Genomic DNA, 18,634 nt, shown 5'->3' with positions numbered 1-18,634 from the left:
AAAGTGCTTGTGATGTGATGTACTATTAAAAAAAATTAGTTAAAAAATGATTATAATTAGGCACAAAATCCACTTATGAAAAGTCTGAAAGGAGACAGGCCAAAATGTGAATGGTGATTACCTTGGTGAAGTCTTCTCTCTCAATATTTCTCCCTCCAAGTTTTCTGCATATAGTACGTTTATAATCAGAAAACAGTATGTGTTACATTAAAAAAAAAAGTCCGAGAGTCTGCAGTCACATGAGACGATGTTCATGATGTTATTAATGTGAAGTGGAAAAAGCAGCTACAGGACTGAAAGCAGCACGTGGTCACAGCTACGGAGGAACCATGCACGGGGGACGCAAGGGAAGGACACACCTCAAAAGGGACTCTGTGATTGTCTCTGGTAGTGGGGTTTTGGATGGCTGCTGTTTTTCCCTTTTTACTTTTCTGTGTTTTCCAGGTTTTCAACACTGAGCCTGTGTAACTTTTATTGGGAAAATAAACCTCGATAAATTAAAAAAAAAAAAAAAAGCAATTAGTATGGTAGAAGTACGTCCAAGACACAAGCTATACCCCATCCCGACATGAAGAGTACAAATCAAACCAAACTAGAATCACGAAAACAAAACAAAAAGCTCCATGGAGAAAAGAAATAAAGATGGGTGAGGAGAGTCCCCAACACCATGGCGGGGGGCTCCGGGCAGTGGGTCTAGGGGAGAATTAATGTCTTTTTCCTGCTCTTTATTTTCTATAAATGAGCATGCATGTCTCCTGCAATGGGAAAAATAAAACAAAATAAAATAAAGTTATTTAAACCAAACGACACCACAGTGACAAAAGGACTTACTTTGAAAAAGAGGTAGAGCCCCAAGAGTGTGCAGCTGGCGATGATGGGGAAGCGGGCGGCGTCCCGGCTGGTGATGGTCTCAGGCATGTCCGAGGCGTTCTAGGCGAGAGAAAACAGGTGCCTGCTAAGTGGCGGGGGGTGGTTCTGGCCTTTGAGGGCTGGATGCTGGTGGGAACTTCGTGCCCCAGCAGCTGGTTCATCTCCTTCCCTGTCTGCCAGGTTCATGGAGGTGCCTCAGGGGTTCCCATGGTTTCCTGACTCAAGGCTTTGTTAGTGCTGTTCCTTCTGCCAGGGCTGCTGCCCACCTGGCCTGGCACTGTTTTGCTGTTGAGATCTGGACAGGGACAGCCCAGGGGGGACCCAGTGTACGTGCAGCACATGCAGGGAGAAGGGCTATGGCAGAGGCAGTGGGTACGTAATAACTGAAAAAAAAAAAAAAAAAAAAAACCCTGGAAACCAGTGACGGTACAGTAGTCCTAGGTCTAATGAGGACTATTTCCAGTTTTCTTATGGATTACTAAGAGGTAAGCATGGTCAATTTTTTATCCAGTGGATAGTGAATATCATGAGTAAAAATAAACCAGTGACAACAAAAAACTAACAACGGCTGAAACTGCACAGAGGACGACAGCGTTGCCAGAAGCAAAACTTGATAAAACTCAAAACTCAAGAAACCTGACTGGGAAAACTGTATGTGGTCAGAGTAAAAGCCACAATTACATTTACAATGGCAGATGCTATAGCTGGCAAGAATGTGGTCTGGGTAAAGAGCTGACAGAGGATAAATATTTCTATGAAAAAAAATTGAATGCAATCAAAATCATTTCAGTGTTATCAAAATGGAAAAAAATTGGAAATGGAGTAACAGTGCAGCACAGGAAATTAAATCAGCTCCACGGAATTCATGCCAAATGACTTTCAAATGAAAATCCATCAACAGTAGTATAATTTTGGTTTAAATTTTATTAAAAAACACCAAGTCAAAAGCTTTCGGGACCAGGATGCTCTCCACAACCTCTCTGCACTAGGCAAACTCCTCACAGTCTGCCAGGACCCGGTAAGTCTCACTGCGTAAAGATGCCTCTAAAGCACATCCCTGGGACTCCCTGCTCTGTTAATGGCTATCACGTTGACTGAGGCAAATCATTTGCTCTCTGAGCCTCAGTTTACTCATCTGTCAATCAGGATGACAATCTCTAGCTTTATCTATCTCTCAAAGGTCCAAGAGGCTTAAACCAAATGAGGTATGGGATGTCAAAGAGCCTGGCAAACTGTAAAGTACTGTGGACAGCTGAGAAGTGGTGATTATCAGGGGGAGGTGACTGGGGAGGCTCTTAACTGAACCCAATCATGTGTGGCTGAGTGGCCTGGGCCCAGGGCGGGAAGGTAGACCCTGCCCTCTGGAGGGACCAGGCAGCTGTGAGTCACTCTCTGGCAGCTTTGCAGGCAGCGGGGTGGGGTTGGGGGTGGAGGGGGTGAGCAATACTGACACGGAGAGGCAGGGTCATCCTCCTCCCCGCTTCTCTCCCCAGTCTTTGGTTTCTGCTTTTGGCAGCATTGTGCTGTTCGGCCTTGGCAAACTCCTTGCCCCCGCTGTGCACCTCCACAAACTCAACCTATTTCCTGTGTAGCAGCAGGGTGGGCACAAAAATAAATTAGCTCTCGACTTTGAGGAGTTCACAGGCAGGTACGCCAAGAGCTTGATATGTAAACAGACTATCACAACAGTGTGACACATGACAGATCAAGGACGCGCAGATCTCCGTGATACATGGCACGAGTGCCCAGTGGTAGGCGGCAGGTTCTGAGGTCAGCAGGCCCAGATGCCCTCCCCATCCTGTCTGGGATCTTGGGGAAGTTATTTTCTCTCCCAAGCCTCAATTTCCTCAACTGTAAAATGGGTTGTCAGGATTCGAAGATTTTGGCATTGGAAATGCTTACTGCTGTGCCTTGAGCTTCACTCAAGCGGTACAAACTAACTGTATTATCATTAAGTACAAGGGAACTGTGAGAGAGCAGACAGGAAGTGTCCTTCTGTAGGGAAGTTGGGGAGTTATCAGGGGTGGTTAGAGCAGAGGCCGCTTACTGAAGGCCCTGAAGGCCAAGCACAAGGTCTGGTACATAGGAGGAGCCATATGGATGCTGACTGAGCCAAGGAGTTCGCTTTGTGAATGAGGAAGGGAAGAGCTTACCAGGCAGAGGGGCCTACAGATGCAGAGCACACAGTGTGAAGGCATTCAAGGACTCTGGCTTCACCTGTAAACCAGTGTTACAGCTCGTTTCCACACATTCCCTTCAATTCAACCCAGGATCCTGGGCGGGAAGAGGCCTGGATGGCAAACCAAGGCTGGACAGATGCTCCATCAGGCAGAGGAATCTGGTCTCCTCTGTGATGACTGTTATAAGTATCCCATTGTGCCATGCTCAGTCAGAACGGGGGACTTGAAATCTGACCGACAGTGACAGTAACAAGGATAACGTTCACTGACAGCTTTCTGGGTGCCAAGCACTGTTCCAGACAGTTTACATGAGTTCATCCTCACACAAGCCCAGGAAGCAGGTACTTTTAATAACTCCATTTTATAGATGAGGAAACTGAGGCTCAGAGAGGTGATATAACTTGCTTTAAGGTCACACAGCTTGCGAGTGGCAGAGCCAGGATTCACACTGGTTCCAAGCCCAAACTCTTGGTTATTACCCCTAGATGTTCTCTACCTTTCCTATCTGGAAATTTCTGCTGGAAAGTTGTGACAAGATGCTCAGGGGGCCTGTGACCTCTCTGAGGAATGGAAACCTGAAGGCAACAGAATCTTTGTATTTACAAAAATACTAAACGTTGTCAGGATTCTCCAGTGATTCAGTTTGGATTTTTAAACTAGATGCTCTGATGCAAATACAATGGCTCCTGAAACACAAAACGTAATGGGGTGAGGGCAGCGGGGAGGGAGGGGGAGGGTGGGAGCTGACACAAAGAGCAGCAGTAAATTTAGCTTCCAGTGACATTCTGATGCTGTTATCAGGGCGGAAGCGAACGCAGCAAGGGAAGACGGATGCTGGCTTCAAGTCATTGGCTCAGTTGGCACTCTGGGAGTTCTGCTTCCAGGCCATGTCCTAGAAAGGATGTGGAATTCGTGGGCCATTCCATCACAGTTGCTCCAGTGGAGACCCCAGCGTCTTCTCTCACCACCACGTGCACTCACTCACCTATGCATTTCCTGAACAAGGTCCCCACACCAGTCCTCCGCCTCCATTGCAGTCTTCACTGCTACCACCTTACTGGCTTCCTTCCTGCCTGCCACCTCCTCTGCCAGGAGCTCCTTCTGAAGCCCAGACCTGATCGTATCACACACCAGCTCAGAAGCCTCTGGAGGATGGACTACCAGGCAGTCATTAAACAAGAATTGAGGTCACTGCTGCTGGGAATAGAAACTGGTACAACGTCTATGGTGGATAATTTGGTAAAACCCATGTAAATCAAACATGCACGGAGCCTTTGACCCAGCAAATCGATTTCAAGGAATTAATCCTACATATACAGAAAAGCGTTTAGTAACAAGTTTATAAGGAGATTAACTTCAGCATGGTTTGTGACAACAGAAGACTGACACAACCTGACTGACCAGCGGAGGACTCTAAATCAGGGGCCTCTGCACGTGAGCGCAAGTCAGCATCACCAGAAGGGCTTGTGAACAGACTGCTCAGCCCACCTTGAACTTCAGATTCAGACTTTGCCTTTCCAACAAGTCCCCCGGTGCTGCGGGTGCTGCCGGTCCAGGGATTACATTCTGAGCATCAGGGCTGTGGGGCCCAGGTGGCCACCACACAGCTGTGAAAGCAGAGCACGACTGCTCTCCAGGCACTGAGACGTTACATCTCCGACATACACGTGGGGAAAAAAACTAGGTGCAGAAAAGAGTGTATATATAACAAAAGAGCTGTACAGCAAAAATGAGGGGAAAGCATATGCTTATTTCTTTGAAAGGTCTGGAAGGTTACACACCAATCAGCTAACTGGGTTACTTCCAAGGAAGTGGCACTGGGGCGCTTTTCCTTTACACTTCTGCTTTGCTTGAATTTTCACCAGTGCAAATGGGTTGTAACTATGAAAATTAACTGCTGTGTTGCCTTCAGGATTCTGTCTGTACCTCAGAAGGGCTGCAGTCTCCCAGAGCATCTTTGTGTTACCGCACCTGAGCCCCTGTCCTGGGGACCCTCCTGAGGTCCCACTCCTCCCTCTCTCCCTGTTCTGCCTGCTGACCTCTCACCCACCCCGGCAAAGGTCACTGCAGCCTCCTCTAGCAGGTACATCAGAATGTGGTTCAGTCAGCTGGTCGCACAGCTGTTTCTCCCTGGTGACTGAGCTCTGTGAGGGGAGAGCTTGGCCTTCTTTGTCCCAGCAGCCCTGGTGCCCAGCCCAGGGGCCGGCACAGAGCAGGAGCCCAGTCCAGCTGGCTGGGGGGCTCCTCTGAGTTACAGGCCAAGGGCCTGTGAAGCAATCTAATGTAGCTGTTGCTGGGATTTGCTCCCTTATGGGACCACAGATCTCTGACAGGGATGGGCCCGGCTCTCAGACGGCTCCTCCCACGGCTACTTCTTCCCAACACACTCCTGGATGCCCCACCTTCTCCTCCCACGATTTCACAACTCGCCCTGCCTGTCATGGACAGCTGGGCCCCAGGGAGAACTGTGTCTTTCTGTGCCCCCTCTCAGCTAGCTGTGGGGTCGAACACTAGGGAGAATTCAAAACTCCTGGGTCCCCAAGCTAACTTTTCTCTCTCCTTGCCAAATGGTCAGGGAAACATGACTCAGGGTAGAAAAAGGGAGTCATCTAGCTGTCCTCTCCCTAGGTCAAAATGCTACTTGTATGGGTCTTCAGAGGCACCTGCATCAAGGAGAGAGCCGGACCAGGACTAGGGACCCCTGGTTCTGCCCCTAATTGGCAGAGAAGTCATTTCTTTGACTCATTTTCTTTCTCTGTGCAGTGGGGATAATAAAACTGGTTGTCTGCCTCACTCAGTTGCTGGGAGAATCAGAGGGTGAAGGCTTTGTAAACTTTAGAGTACCTTGGTTACTGGTGGTGGGAGGCTACCAGGGGTCAGGCTGTCTGCAATTCCATGCACAGTCTTCCAACCCTCCTGTCCTGCAGGAGGTGCTGGGGAGAGGTATTCAGATGCTACAGTGGATCTAAAGCGCTCTTCATCCCTGCCCTCTGCCCCAGCCACTCCAGACCTTCCACTCTCTCCTGAATCGCCTCATACTGCTGCTTCCCTGGTTTACTCTGCCTGAAACGTCTTCTGGCTGAAATCCCACCTCTGTCTTAGGGCTCAAGCCCCCTCCAGCACAAAGTCACCCTCCCCTGCCCCAAGTGTGCTCAGTCTTTCTCCCTAACCCCTGCAGCACTGCTTGTACTACAAGCACAGCTCCAATGATTCCTCTCTCATCCAGACACCTAAACTCCTTGGTGACAGGGCTCTGACACACTCATCTTTGCAGCACCCCTCCACTCTGGACAACAGTGGGGGTTCAGGAAATTCTGTTGTCTAGAGATGTTTTCTGAAGAGATTAGTGATCCACACACAGGTGGTGCCAAGGAGAATTACTCACAGCCTGGGGAGGCACTCACAACAAGCACCCAGCTCACGCCATGCTGCCCTTCACAACCTCTGTCCTGGTCTGTTTCAGAATCTACCCCTGCACCGAGCATCTCCCTGAGAGGCATGGCAGGGAGGCTGAAAGCCACCTGAACTCTGCTTAGAAGAGGCTGAACAGTTAGGCAAGCGGGGCCACCTAAGTCCTGCCTGACCACTCCCCTCTGCATCTGACCATAGAAGGAACCAGCAGCAAGTTCTCTGATCCTGGGAAAAGAAGGTGGCTGGCCTCCGCCACTGCTCAAGTTGGGTAATGTTTCGAGAACGTGGGCTTGAGCAGTTTCAAAAGCAGCAGATGCTTTGTGGGTACTCTTTGGGGAAGACAGCTTCCGCTAAGGTTCAACTTCAGGTTTGGGTGGGGGAAGAGCAGCAGGGAACTGCAGATAGGGAGGTGGTGGAGGACGATGGGAGAGGCTGTCAGGAAGTGAGAAGCCACTGGTGCAATGGGCTAGAGAGGGCTTAATATATGGAAGAAGGGTGGGAGAGAGGAAGTCAGGAAGTGGAAGGCCTGGGGTTCTCTTAGGTATTCAGTGGGACAGATGTTGGAGGCCAGGGATGGGGTCTCACCCAGTCTCACAAGAGAGGCCAACAGCAGCTTAGCTACTCAGCAGGTAAGCTTCATTTGGTGGAGAGACTGTGTGAAGGGGCACAGGGAGAAGAGCTACTTTGGGAAAGACTCAGGGTCTGGGGTGGGGACAGGGATAGGGATTCAGAATTAAGATCTGGGCTCAGGTTAGGACAGGTCTGAGGCTGGGTGGTGGTCAGAGAGAGGAAACCAGCAAACTAAGAGGTCTATGCCTGGGTAAAAAGAAAGGAACCAAGGTGCCAGGTTCTGAGGGGCTGGCTGACTAGAAATTATCCCAGAAAGTGATGCAAAAAACTGGGGCCTGAGCTGGGGGCTATATTCTTGTATTAGTTTTTTTGAGGTGGGGCAAGGGGCTGATCTGGGGGTTCAAGGACAGCACACTATGGGTCACAGATTCCAGCTGGACTGGTGTCAGAATCTAGGGATGCGCCTGGATGTGAGAATTTGCCCTGGGATAGGGTGAGGAATGACAGGAGACTGTACCATCTGTACCATTCAGGAGGTGTCAGGCCCAGTGCCCCATCAGGTACAGATGGGGGCTGACCCAAAGCCAGATGGAGTGATTGTTTCAGATGGGATGAGCAGCCAGGGCAGAGGATGCGGCTGGTCTGGCTGGGTCCAGCGGGCTCAGAACAGTGTCAGAATCACAGTGTGAGGGTCGGCCGACAGTGCTTCCAGTGCGGTGCACAAAGGGAAGGATGTGTCAAGGTCCCAATGCAGGGTATAAACCACTGTTTGAGGAAGGTGTCAGTACTTGGTTCGCGAATCGCTGCCCAGACCCTGAGCACCTAAGGCCAGCTCCGGGATGGGGGCCCGGGGTGGGGAAGCGGTGATAAGCAATACTGGGAAAGGGCAGTATCCGGGGAGAGGAGGTGTCTGTCCTGTCTAGGGCGGGTGGGGGGAGGGTCCGTGTCAGCCATGTCCCGGGTGGGAGGTGGACAGCGCCGGGTTTTGCCGCTGACCCTACCTTGCCGCGGGCGCAGCGCACCGAGCGCAGGGCGCCAAAGAAGATGGGCAGCAGCGCCATGAGCAGGAGGCTGCCGTAGGCCAGCGCAATGCCCTCGGGCGTGGAAGGCGGCCGCGTCGTGCCGTTGGTTGGGCCGGCTCCCTCGGCGCTGCCATTATGCGGGTCAGTGAGGGCCGAGTCCATGGCGAGGCCGCGCTCGGGGTCCGACTCCTGTTCCGGCCGCTGCAGCAGAGACGCAGAAGGGAAGACAGGCGCTGTGGGGAAAGCCACGTTCCCCTAAAGAAACAGGAAGTGACGTGCTTTCCTCGCCGGCCCGCCGCGCACGCGTGCGCGTTCACGTCTCCCCGCCCGCGCGCCCTCTAGTGATGGCAGAGGGCAGGACGGCCGGTTGCTAAGCAACTTGTTAGAGAAAGAAACGCTGGACCACGGCAGTGGACATCCATCCTGAGGATCCCATTCCCCAGTCTCAGTCAACCCCCTTAATCCCAGGCTCCCTCACCCCCACAGATCCTAAGAATTTGTTTACTCATGCATACATTCACCAAATATTTAACCGTTCCCGTACTCCTTAAATATTTGAGTAGCCCATTATATGCCAGGCACTGTCCTAGGCTCTAGGAACGCAGAAGGGAACAATATAGTTAAAAGTTCATCCCTATCCTCATTAAATTTGCGTTTTTTAGTGTGATTGGGGAGGTGTTAAGAGGGCAATAAATAAAATGAATAAAATAAATAAGAGTTTATAGGATGTTAATGTGTGGTTATATATGCATAGCATGTTAATAGAGATAAAAAACTTAGAGAGACCTCCCTCTCTAGGAACCCAGTTCACTTCTGTATATGGCTCAGTCCAGGGTGGTTGCAGCCAGTTCCAGAGGACAAAGATTAGGTGGCTGGCTCTGTAGATGGCCAGCTCTGTGGTGCTCCATGTGTAAGTGTGTCCAGGAGTGAGGTGAGGGTGTGGGTAGGAGTGATTTGGACTTGGGTGCAGGCCTGAGTTGTCTGGGGCTCCTGGCTATGCTACTAATGCCCTAGATAAGAGCTGGAGAAAGTATGTGACAGACAAACTGGAGAAAGCTGCACTCTGCCGGCACCTAGCACTGGAGAAACTTGGGGCCAAGCAGTGGGAAAAAAACATGCTCTCCAGGAACCCAGGAAGTGAGCCAACCTGGAACCAAGAAGGGAAGATCCATTCTCCTCCAGTGTCCCTCCAGTGCTCTCTACTGAAAAGGCTTAACATATACCAGCTGTCAAAGGAGAAATATTTACAAAGTCCAGCTCCATTATCACAGAGCTGGCAAAAATGATGGATTTAGAACAGAGAGGCAATAAGTTGATAAGTGACACAAATAATATAAAACCACATAGCCTGGTCCAAGCTGGACAGGTGGTGAGGTGGGGTTGGAGTATAAAATTCACTGTGAGAAAAGACAAAGGTGAGGAGTCAGACTATAAAAGCTTGGTTAGTAAACTTGTTTGCCTAGTTCATGTCGGGCACTGCTAATAACTTTATGGGTGTTTTCTTTGATCTCAATAACTCTGGTAAGATTGGATTAGTCCCATTTTGCAGATGAGGAAACTGAGCCTCACAGTGGTAAACTACCCAACCAGGTCACACAGTCAGCAGAGGAAGAGGAGAGACTTGAATTCAGGGCTGTAGGACTCCAAAGTCTCTGCCCTTTCTAATATTCCAGCTATACAGAAGGCTAAGGAGTTTGGACCAGAGTAATGTAGTTCTGGGCAGATGGTGTACAGTTTAAGGCTCTGTTTTTCAGCAAGCTGGACATGACCTGAGTGGATGGGTGAAGGCAGTGTGCCTGATGAATTCATCCATCAATAATTCAGGCTACAGGATTTGCCCAGCAGCTGGGCCTCATGGCTCTGAGCCTCCTCATCTGAGAGCATACAATTGGAAATCAGAGACACTTCTGCTTCGTGCTAGGCTGAGCACTTGATTTAGTTTGGCCCTGGGGCAGATCTGGCTATCTCCCTTTACACTCATGGGAGACTGAATATGACCCAGGGAACTGAGGGGTCGACTCAAGTTCAGAAAGCTCCTGTCAAGGCTTCTGGAGGATTGGATTTCTGGCTTGGAGCCAACCTGTCTTGATATTCTCCGGAGACAGGGATAAGATAGTCTGAGGGGGGGGGGGTGCCCCAAGGCTTTATCTGCTGAATCCTCCTGTATGGTGTTACTTTCTCATAGGAGATCTGAGCTGAGGTCAAGAATGGAGCCTGTTTAGACCCTGGGGTAGTTGAATTACCAAATACTTGTTCTAAAGAAAAATGCAGCCCTACCCCCCATTCCTTTTCATCTATTCAGTCACTGTGAATGAATTTCAGATTTTCCATTTTTTTCTCATATATTTGCATACATTTACACACACTTGCATACACTATTACATGCTTAAATAATTCCAAAAATAATAAAGCGAGGCTCATCAGTGGATGCTAAAACTACGTATGGGGAAAAAGGATTTTGAGGAACAGGATATTCACACAATTTGCCCCACAGATTACTTGTTAATTGTAAAAGGAAAAACTTCCCTTTATAATGGAGTGATCTGGTGGACACTCCCTGAACCAAGCCACCAAACTTAGCATCACCAAATGGGATGGGACAAAATGACTAGATGTGATGCAAGAAGAGGGGCACATTATCCGTGTAGCTTTCTTGCCAAACATGTTTAACTTGCATCTACTCATGAGGAAACATCAGCAGAATTCAGACTGTGGCGTATTCTACAGGACAACTAGCCTGAACTCTTCAAAAGTGTCGATGCCATGAAAGAGAAAAGAAAAATCTATGCTGTAGATGAAAGGAGAATGAAGAGAAAAGCAATATAATGTATCATCCTTGATTGGTTCCTGAATCACACCATTTGACAAAAGGCTACAAAGAAAATTTTCAGACGAGCAGAGGAAATGTAAATATGGATCGCTGGGGTGTGATAATGGAATTGTGGTTCTGCAGGACCTTGCTGACCAACGTGTGATTCCCCAGACTAGCAGGATCAGCTGGGAGCCTGTAAGAAATGCAAAATCTCAGGCTCCACCCAGACCCAGTGGATCGCCAGGTGATCCACATGCACCTTTAGCCTGAGAAATGCTGGTGTAGGAGACCCTCCTTCTTTGCAGGAGGTATAGTCCCCCCATCAGAAGCCCAGGAGACCTGGTGTTCTTGATCGTTGTGAGAGATGCACAGGAAAGCAGGAAAACTCTGGGTAAATATTCACTGTTTGTACTAGCTGCTGAGACTGTTGGGCCTTTAAGTACTCACACTCAATAAATATTTGTATAGGAATGAATGAATATATTGTTCCTTCCATCTAACCTTCTTTATCTTACTCCACAACCTTGGTTAACCCCTACTCGTCCCTCAAAGCTCAAGTCAAGTGTTATGTCCTCTGGGAACCTCAGGGCACTCCTAGTGTTTCTAGTAGCCAGCAGTCAATGCCACAAGGTTTCACTAAGATAAAAGAAACAAGGAGGAACATTCTCTGCTTCTATCCCTCCTTACATTCAGGCCAGAATCCTCACTCAGGAAGATCTTCTTGGAGGCCACAACGGCTCACGTGGCTTGTGTTTTCAGTTCTACAGTCAGAGAGGAATGCCCACATAAGCCTACTGGGGAATATGTCCAAAGATTTTCCTCAATACCTTTTTTTTTTTCCCCTGGCCATAGCAGGAAGTGTGTGTCCCTGGGGAACAAATGGACAAAACGTGCTGGGTGTGTACCAGAGGATAGCAGGCAGCTACAAGAAGCAGCGAGCCGAGTGCCTCCTTCGCTAGTGCACATCCTGGTTTGGGCAGGACAGTCATGGTTTCTGCCCTTTGCCCCAGCCTGATTATTAACAGAACCCCGTACTGTCTCAAGACTGTACCAGTTTGCGATAAATGCTGGAGAGGATGTGGAGAAAAGGGAACCCTCCTACACTGTTGGTGTGGTTGTAGTTTGGTGCAGCTGTTATGGAAAACAGTCTGGAGATACCTTAAAAAACTAAAAATAGACTTACCTTATGATCCAGCAATCCTACGTGTAGGCATAGATCCGGAGGAAGCTCTAATTCAAAAAGATACATGCACCCCAATGTTCATACCAGCGCTATTTACCAGCCAACATATGGGAGCAATCTAAATGTACGTCAACAGATGACTGGATAAAGAAGTTATACAGTGGAATACTACTCAGCCATAAGAAAGAATGAAATAATGCCATTTGCAGCAACATGGATGGACCTAGAGATGATCATATTAGGTGAAGTAAGCCAGAAAGAGAAAGAAAAATACCACATAATATTGCTCATGTGTGGAATCTAAAAAAAAACTGACACAAATAAACTTACTTACAAATCAGAAACAGACACATAGACATAGAAAACAAACTTACGGTTACCAGGCAGGGAAGGTGGGGTGGAGGGAAAAATTGGGAGATCGTGATTTGCAGATACTCTAACTAGGATATATAAAATAGATAAACAGCAGGGTCCTACTGGATAGCACAGGGAACTATATTCAATACCTTGTAATAATCTATAATGAAAAATAGTATTTAAAGGAATATATAACTGAATCACCATGCTGCACACCAGAAATTAACACAACATTGTACACGGACTATAATTCAATTATAAAAATAGTGGACCAGTTTGGAAGATATTGTGTGGTCACTATCATAGGTCAGGTTCTAGCAGAGCCTGAGATAAGTATTCTTATTTGGTGGGAAGTGTCCTTAGGAAGAAGAGATAGAGGGAAGGCAGGAGATAGAAGGCCAGTGAGGATGGGGTCTCAGCCAGAGACTCGCTCCAGCACAACCCCAAGGGGACCTCTGGGGCACAGACTGAGACTTGTGGCCTCTTGTGCCCCTGTATCTGTCAGTCACTGGCCACAGTCTAGGGGTCAGGCTAGTTGGCTTCTGTTTGACCAGGAGCAATTCTCCAGAGAAGGTGGCAGCTGTGAGCATTTTTTAGCCAATACTCACAACAGCTGGGGGTCTGGCCACTATGTCTGGTAAAGGGGATCTGGGTGGGATCCCAAGTGCATCCCTTATCATCCCCCTGCCCTCATCAACACCTACAGATCTTTAAAATGTTGAACTGAGCATTAATAACACACATGATATGATTTATAGAAAATGAAAGTACCTATCACGTAACAACACTGCAAATATAACAGAGATGTTTACATATGAAAGGATACAAATGGAGTCCATTAGAATGGTTGCCTATAGGAGGGTTGGAATGAGAGTGGGAACTGGTAATTAAAACAAACAAAAAAATATGTACATAAGTAAAGCAAGACAGGGGTGATGTTAGTCTACCGTGAAGGAACAAGTGTGATGAACTCATTCCTCTGCTCCTGACATTCAAAAAGGAAATACAAGATCTTCGAAGACTTTAAGAAAAAGCTGTCATTTAAAGTTCCCTTTCTTCTTTGTTGGGTTGGGGACGAAGCCTGGGTTTGCCAAGGGAAAGGCAAATGCTGCTCTGACGGTCAGTGCTGTGGTTTGCGAGGGCTAGAAGCCCAGCTGGACAACTTTAGGCAAAGGTGGAAATGTTCAGGCTCTTGAACTACAGGGAAGAGGTTAATAACCAACTCCTAGACAGCAGAGGCAGGGACAGAGCTGGGCATCAGTTACCCTGCAAAACCAGGGTGTCTCCACCGTCAGGATCTTTCTCTGCTTTTCTCTGGCGTGTCTTTATTCTCTTTCACAGTCAGGCTGAGGGCTACAACAGCAGCACCATGAGCTGAGTTAACACTCTATGATTGGCCTCAGGGACCCAGAGGCCCCCAGGTTCATGTGCCTCCTTGGCTCTGCGTGGTCAGGGTGTCCAGCTCTACTGTCACAAGTCATCTGGGGGCAGGGAGTGAGGCTTCCATCCCATGGTCTGAGTCTAGGGTCAGGGAGGATTCCTGTAATCTTGGGCCAGGCCATAGGATGTTGGAATGATGGAATCTTAGTTCCAGAATGTGAGCACTGCAAGGTACTCAGGTGAAAATCTTACTGCCTCGGCATTGGTATTTTTGCGGGGATGGGAACTGCACATCGGTATAGTATGGGAAGACAACCTTGACAATCTGCTTAAGGGGAATGTGACATCCTAAGAGCCCGGGCTGGCAGGTGCCCAAAAGCAGAGATGGCAAATTTCCTTGGCATTAGAATTAATGGGGAATTTGTGGGAGGGGGAGAATGAGACAGAAATGAAGGGGAGGATGGAGGAAGCAGAGGAGCCAGGGAGATGGTGAAGCTGGGACACTATGTGGAGAGAGGGGAAGATTCCCACTGGTGGGCGGGCAAGTGCGTTTATGTGGCTCTGGCGTGAGCATCTCTGTTCTCCCGAATCTTCATATAGTTTTCCACACCCACAGAGTGCCCTGGCGGGGCGAGGCTGTGTGTATATCAGGGATTTCCCTATTTGGTTCAACTCTGAGTGGTACGAGGAGCTCTCCACTGGGGAGAAAGGATTTGGGAGACAGAGTATACCACGAGCACTCTTCCTGCTGGGTAAACAGACCACAGAGGAGATGGTGGTGGCTTTGGCTAGGCTGTGGCTGGTGGAGATGGAGAGAAGTGGACGTGATTAGATACAGTTAGAGAATTTCTGATTTAGGATTTTATTTAGAAAATAGAATCAGCAGGACTCCCTGATGGGGTGTGAGGGAAGAGGAGGAACCGAGTCCTGGGTTTCTGAATTGAGCTACGGGATGACGGAGATTCTATTAACAGAGATGGGGAAGATTTCTGGGGGCGAGTTATTCTCTCTTGTTCAATTGAGAATTGTGTTTCTTTGGGAGACAGCGGCTCCCCTTGCCCTAGTGCCCTCGTCTGCCAGCAGAGGGCAGTCTAGGCCAGTTATCAGACTCAGCCCAGGTGAAATGGGGAACCCAAGACCTGTCTGGTGGGCACTGGCTCTGGGAAGGCCACTGCCTGGCTGATGTAAAAAGAGCAAGCCTACTCTGAAGCTTAAACTCAGCCTTTGAGGTTGATCCAGACACAGAAATCTGAGGCTGTCCATGTCCGAGACTTTTGGCCAATCCAGGCCACATCATGTCTCCCAGACTATTTCAACAGCTTCTTAATTCATCTCCTGAAGATACCTCAGCATCTTATCTCTTTGTTTGAAACCCTTCAATGGGTCCCCACTGCCCTCAAGATAGTCTCATATTCCTCACCATGGCCAGTTCTTTAAACCACACCATCCCATGTCTGGTAATACTAAAACTCCAGATTGCATCCGGTCCCCAGCAGCCTTCTGAAGGGTGAAGGAAGCAATTATAGAACAGTAAGCACATCCCCATCTCTTTGGTGGGGACCCCGAGTCCCAGAGAAGAGAAGGGATTTGATAAAAGCAAAACAGGGGATGAGACTCAGAGCAGGGCTAGAAACCCAGGCCGCTGGCCTCCCATCCCAGAGCTCTTTCCACAATGAGGCAGCTCTGTTTGGCATCACACGGGGCCTGTCTGCCCCCAAAGAACTCCTCAGTTCTAAACTAATAGTGCCTGAAATTCCACCATTAGAGATCATTTCCTTTGACGGGGGCATATGGTGTTAAAGGCTCTTCAGTCTTCAGGGAGCCCCAGCTAATGATGAAAACCTCTGTGATGAGTCCTACACTAAGCTTATGTCAGCCTGTTCCCAGGAGGATGAGTTGGCTGACAGGCAGCCAAGGGTGAGATGCCGTGGGAAGGAGAGCCTGACTGACGGTGAGAGGAATGTAGGAAGCACCGAGTGAGGCAGGCAGAAAAACGGGGGCAGGGGTGGGAGTGTTAGCCATGGAAAACGCGGGGCCTCGGGGAACTTGGTTTCATCACCAACTTGCCGTGTGATGTTGAGCAAGTCTCTTTCCTACTCAGAGCTCTGATCTGGGTCAGTGCTATGGAACAAACTTGCTTCTGGGTTTATCTGAATTCTCTTGGTGTCAGGAAGTTGGGGCCCCGGATGGTGGTTGCCATAGCAACTATCTCAGTGGTGATAGTGACCAAGGAGACTGTTGCCAAGATGATAATTACCAGGTACAAGAGCCACATGATTGCCTCTCAGTTCTGCCTTGAGCCAGGTTCTTCCCTGTCCACCCCTTTACATCACCTGCTAACGTTCAGGTTCAGCATCCTTGGGTGGCAACCGGACAAGTTGCCACCCAAGGATGCTGTCAGGAGTCAGGGACCGGTGTTCTAGGGCTCTTGCTTATGCTAACAGGCCGTGTGATCTTGCGCAAGTCTCTGCTTCTCTCTGGGCCTTAACTTCCTCATCTGGAAAAAGAAGAGTTTGCCCAAGTCGCTTTTACCTCTAAATTTCTATCAATTCACCTTAAACAAGAGACAAAGCTGTAAGCCAAAGGTCGTTTCCAAGGATGATATGAAAAGTGTTAACTTTTATGGCTGTCACTCACTAACGTGTCCATGTGGGGGACGGCTCTGCTACAGCAGGTATTACCCCTTCAGTGGATGTAAATGGGGAGGTCTGTGTGGTCCCAGGGGACGGTCTGGACTGGCGTTACTTGGAGGGTAACAGCATTCGGGACAGGGGTTCTTAATAACTAGGAGGAATGTATCTAAATATTTTGACAACTGGTAAGGCTCTACTTTGCCCCCTGGCTGAATACCAGACTTGGGCGTCTCTATAATGGTGGGATCACACACTTCATGAGAAGCAAAGAGAGATTTTCCAGGCAGAGGGGCCGCACTAACATCACAGAGATCAGACCACTGATGAAGCCAATGGCTTTCAAGCTCAGCCTGGTCAAGATCTCCGAGAGTCAGATCAATCCCTCTTCCTGGCCACCGCGCCTCCCTGAATCAGCTGTGCACAGTCCCCAGAGAGCTGGATTTGCCAGTGCCTCGATTCCAGGATGGCGGATGCCCAGACAAGCCGGCCGGGCACAGCAGGAGCTGGCAGGGTTGGGGAGCCTAAGGAGGAGGCAGGGAGCTCGGGGGACGCCCGCTCCGCCTCTCCCAGGAGACCAAGTTCTGGGCAGATGCCAGACCCTTGGCCTCCCGGATCTGCTCCCCCTCCTTGCCTCTCCCAGCAGGACTTTGCAAACAGCCTCTCCGGATGAGGATGGACACGGCTGCCGCCTCCTCCCTGCACACTTTCCATTCCCAGCCCTGAGCCTCAGCCAGGGTTCCTCGGGAAAATTGGCTGAAAGAGACATTTTCCATGCTCTTGACTCCTCTGCTGGGTGGCTGTCCCTGCCTGTACTGTCTTGTCTCTTCTGCAGCTGGTCACCCAGACCCAGAAGGAGGGGAAGTATTTGGTCAACTGGTTGCTGCTCATTCACCACTTAATTGTATATGCCATTTTATCTGCCTGGGCCTCAGTTTCCTAACGTGTGAGATGAATGAGCTACCCTGGGAAGCAGACTTGTGAGTTAGACATTCCTGATTTAATCCTTAGCTCTGCAGGTTACTAACTGTGTGACTTGGACAAGATAATTTGCCTCTTGGAGCCTCAGTTTTCCTCGTCTGTGAGATGGTGTCTCTCACTGTTGTGAAGATTAATGAAATAGCCCTGGTAACTGGAAAGAAAAGTACCTCTCAGCTCCAGAGTGGAGTAGCCTAGGCTAAGAACCGAATCCAGCCCTTGGAAGCTGTAGTTTCAAAGGCTTCACCAGGGTTTTGGGCAGTGACTGGCATATTCATTGAGAGGAATATTGCTCAACTTTGGTATAATCAGAGAAATAAACCATGTAAACAGTAAACCATGAGACACCTTTTTCCCTCATCCTGTCCCTGAGAGAATAGTTAATGAGAAAAGACTGGTCTTTTGGGTTCCTAGACCCAAAATTCCACTGTGTGTGTGTGTGTGTGTGAGTGTGTGTGTGTGTAGAGGCCTCCCCACACCAGCAAGCAATTCTCGGCCACCCTGCTATCTACCTTGAGATAGCATCAGATTCCACAGATAAAGCGCTCAGTCCCACAGGACGGCCCTCGACTTCTGGGTCGTTACCTGTACTTCTGGCTGGCTGACAATACATCAGAGGTTCCCACGACCCCCTCCTTGGGTTTGATTAATTTGGAAGAATGGCCCACAGAACTCAGGAAATTCTTTCACTCACTAAATTACCAAATTATTACCAGGGATATGAAAAGCATACAAATCAACAGCCAGATGAAGAGATGCATATGGTGAAGTCCTGAACAAAGGACCCTCTGTCCTGGTGGAGCTTGGAGCTCAGCACCAGGACACGTGGAGGCAGTCTGTTTCCCCAGCCTGGAAGCTCTCTGAACACCCTTGTTGTGGGTTTTTAGCTAGGCATGACCTATTGACTCATTGGCCATTGGTGATTGATTCAACCTCCATACCTCTCACCTCCTGGGAAATCAGAGGGTGGGACTGAAAGTTCCACTCCTCTTTTCAGGGTTGGTCCCCTTGGCAACCAGCCCCCATCCTTAAGTACTTTCCAAAAGTCACCTTCATTAACATAAACCCAGATGTGGTGGAAAGGGGCTTGTTACGAATAACAAGACATCTATTCCACCTTCATGGCTCTGCAGCTAGTTTTCAGGAAATGAGGACAAGAGAGCAAATATTATAACAAAAGATACTCCCATTATCTCTTATCACTCAGGGTATACCAAGGGTTTTGGGAGCTGTGAGGCAGG

General features: G+C 49.0%; 1 protein-coding gene across 4 annotated transcripts in view; it reads right to left on the bottom strand.

Annotated features, from left to right (window-relative positions):
- The window catches only part of HM13 (histocompatibility minor 13), a 36,346-nt gene extending 28,012 nt beyond the window's left edge, over positions 1-8,334 (bottom strand). For 3 of the 4 annotated variants that reach the window (XR_004313198.1, XM_032462059.1, XM_032462058.1), the window contains exons 1-2: positions 8,033-8,334; positions 832-930 (exon numbers count right to left, since the gene is read on the bottom strand). Coding sequence is in view for 3 of the 4 variants with exons in the window: in XM_032462059.1 (XP_032317950.1) it covers positions 832-930; positions 8,033-8,215 (282 nt within the window). In the remaining variant the exon portion in view is untranslated. The remainder of the gene's footprint in view (positions 1-831; positions 931-8,032) is intronic. The other variant, XM_032462060.1, reaches the window with a different exon arrangement.
- Positions 8,335-18,634: the final 10,300 nt, after the last annotated feature.

Source organism: Camelus ferus, chromosome 19 (assembly GCF_009834535.1).
Source record: "Camelus ferus isolate YT-003-E chromosome 19, BCGSAC_Cfer_1.0, whole genome shotgun sequence".
Taxonomy (NCBI): Eukaryota; Metazoa; Chordata; class Mammalia; order Artiodactyla; family Camelidae; genus Camelus; species Camelus ferus.
Note: the sequence above shows the minus strand (reverse complement) of the source record. Positions and strands in the feature narration are given on the sequence as shown.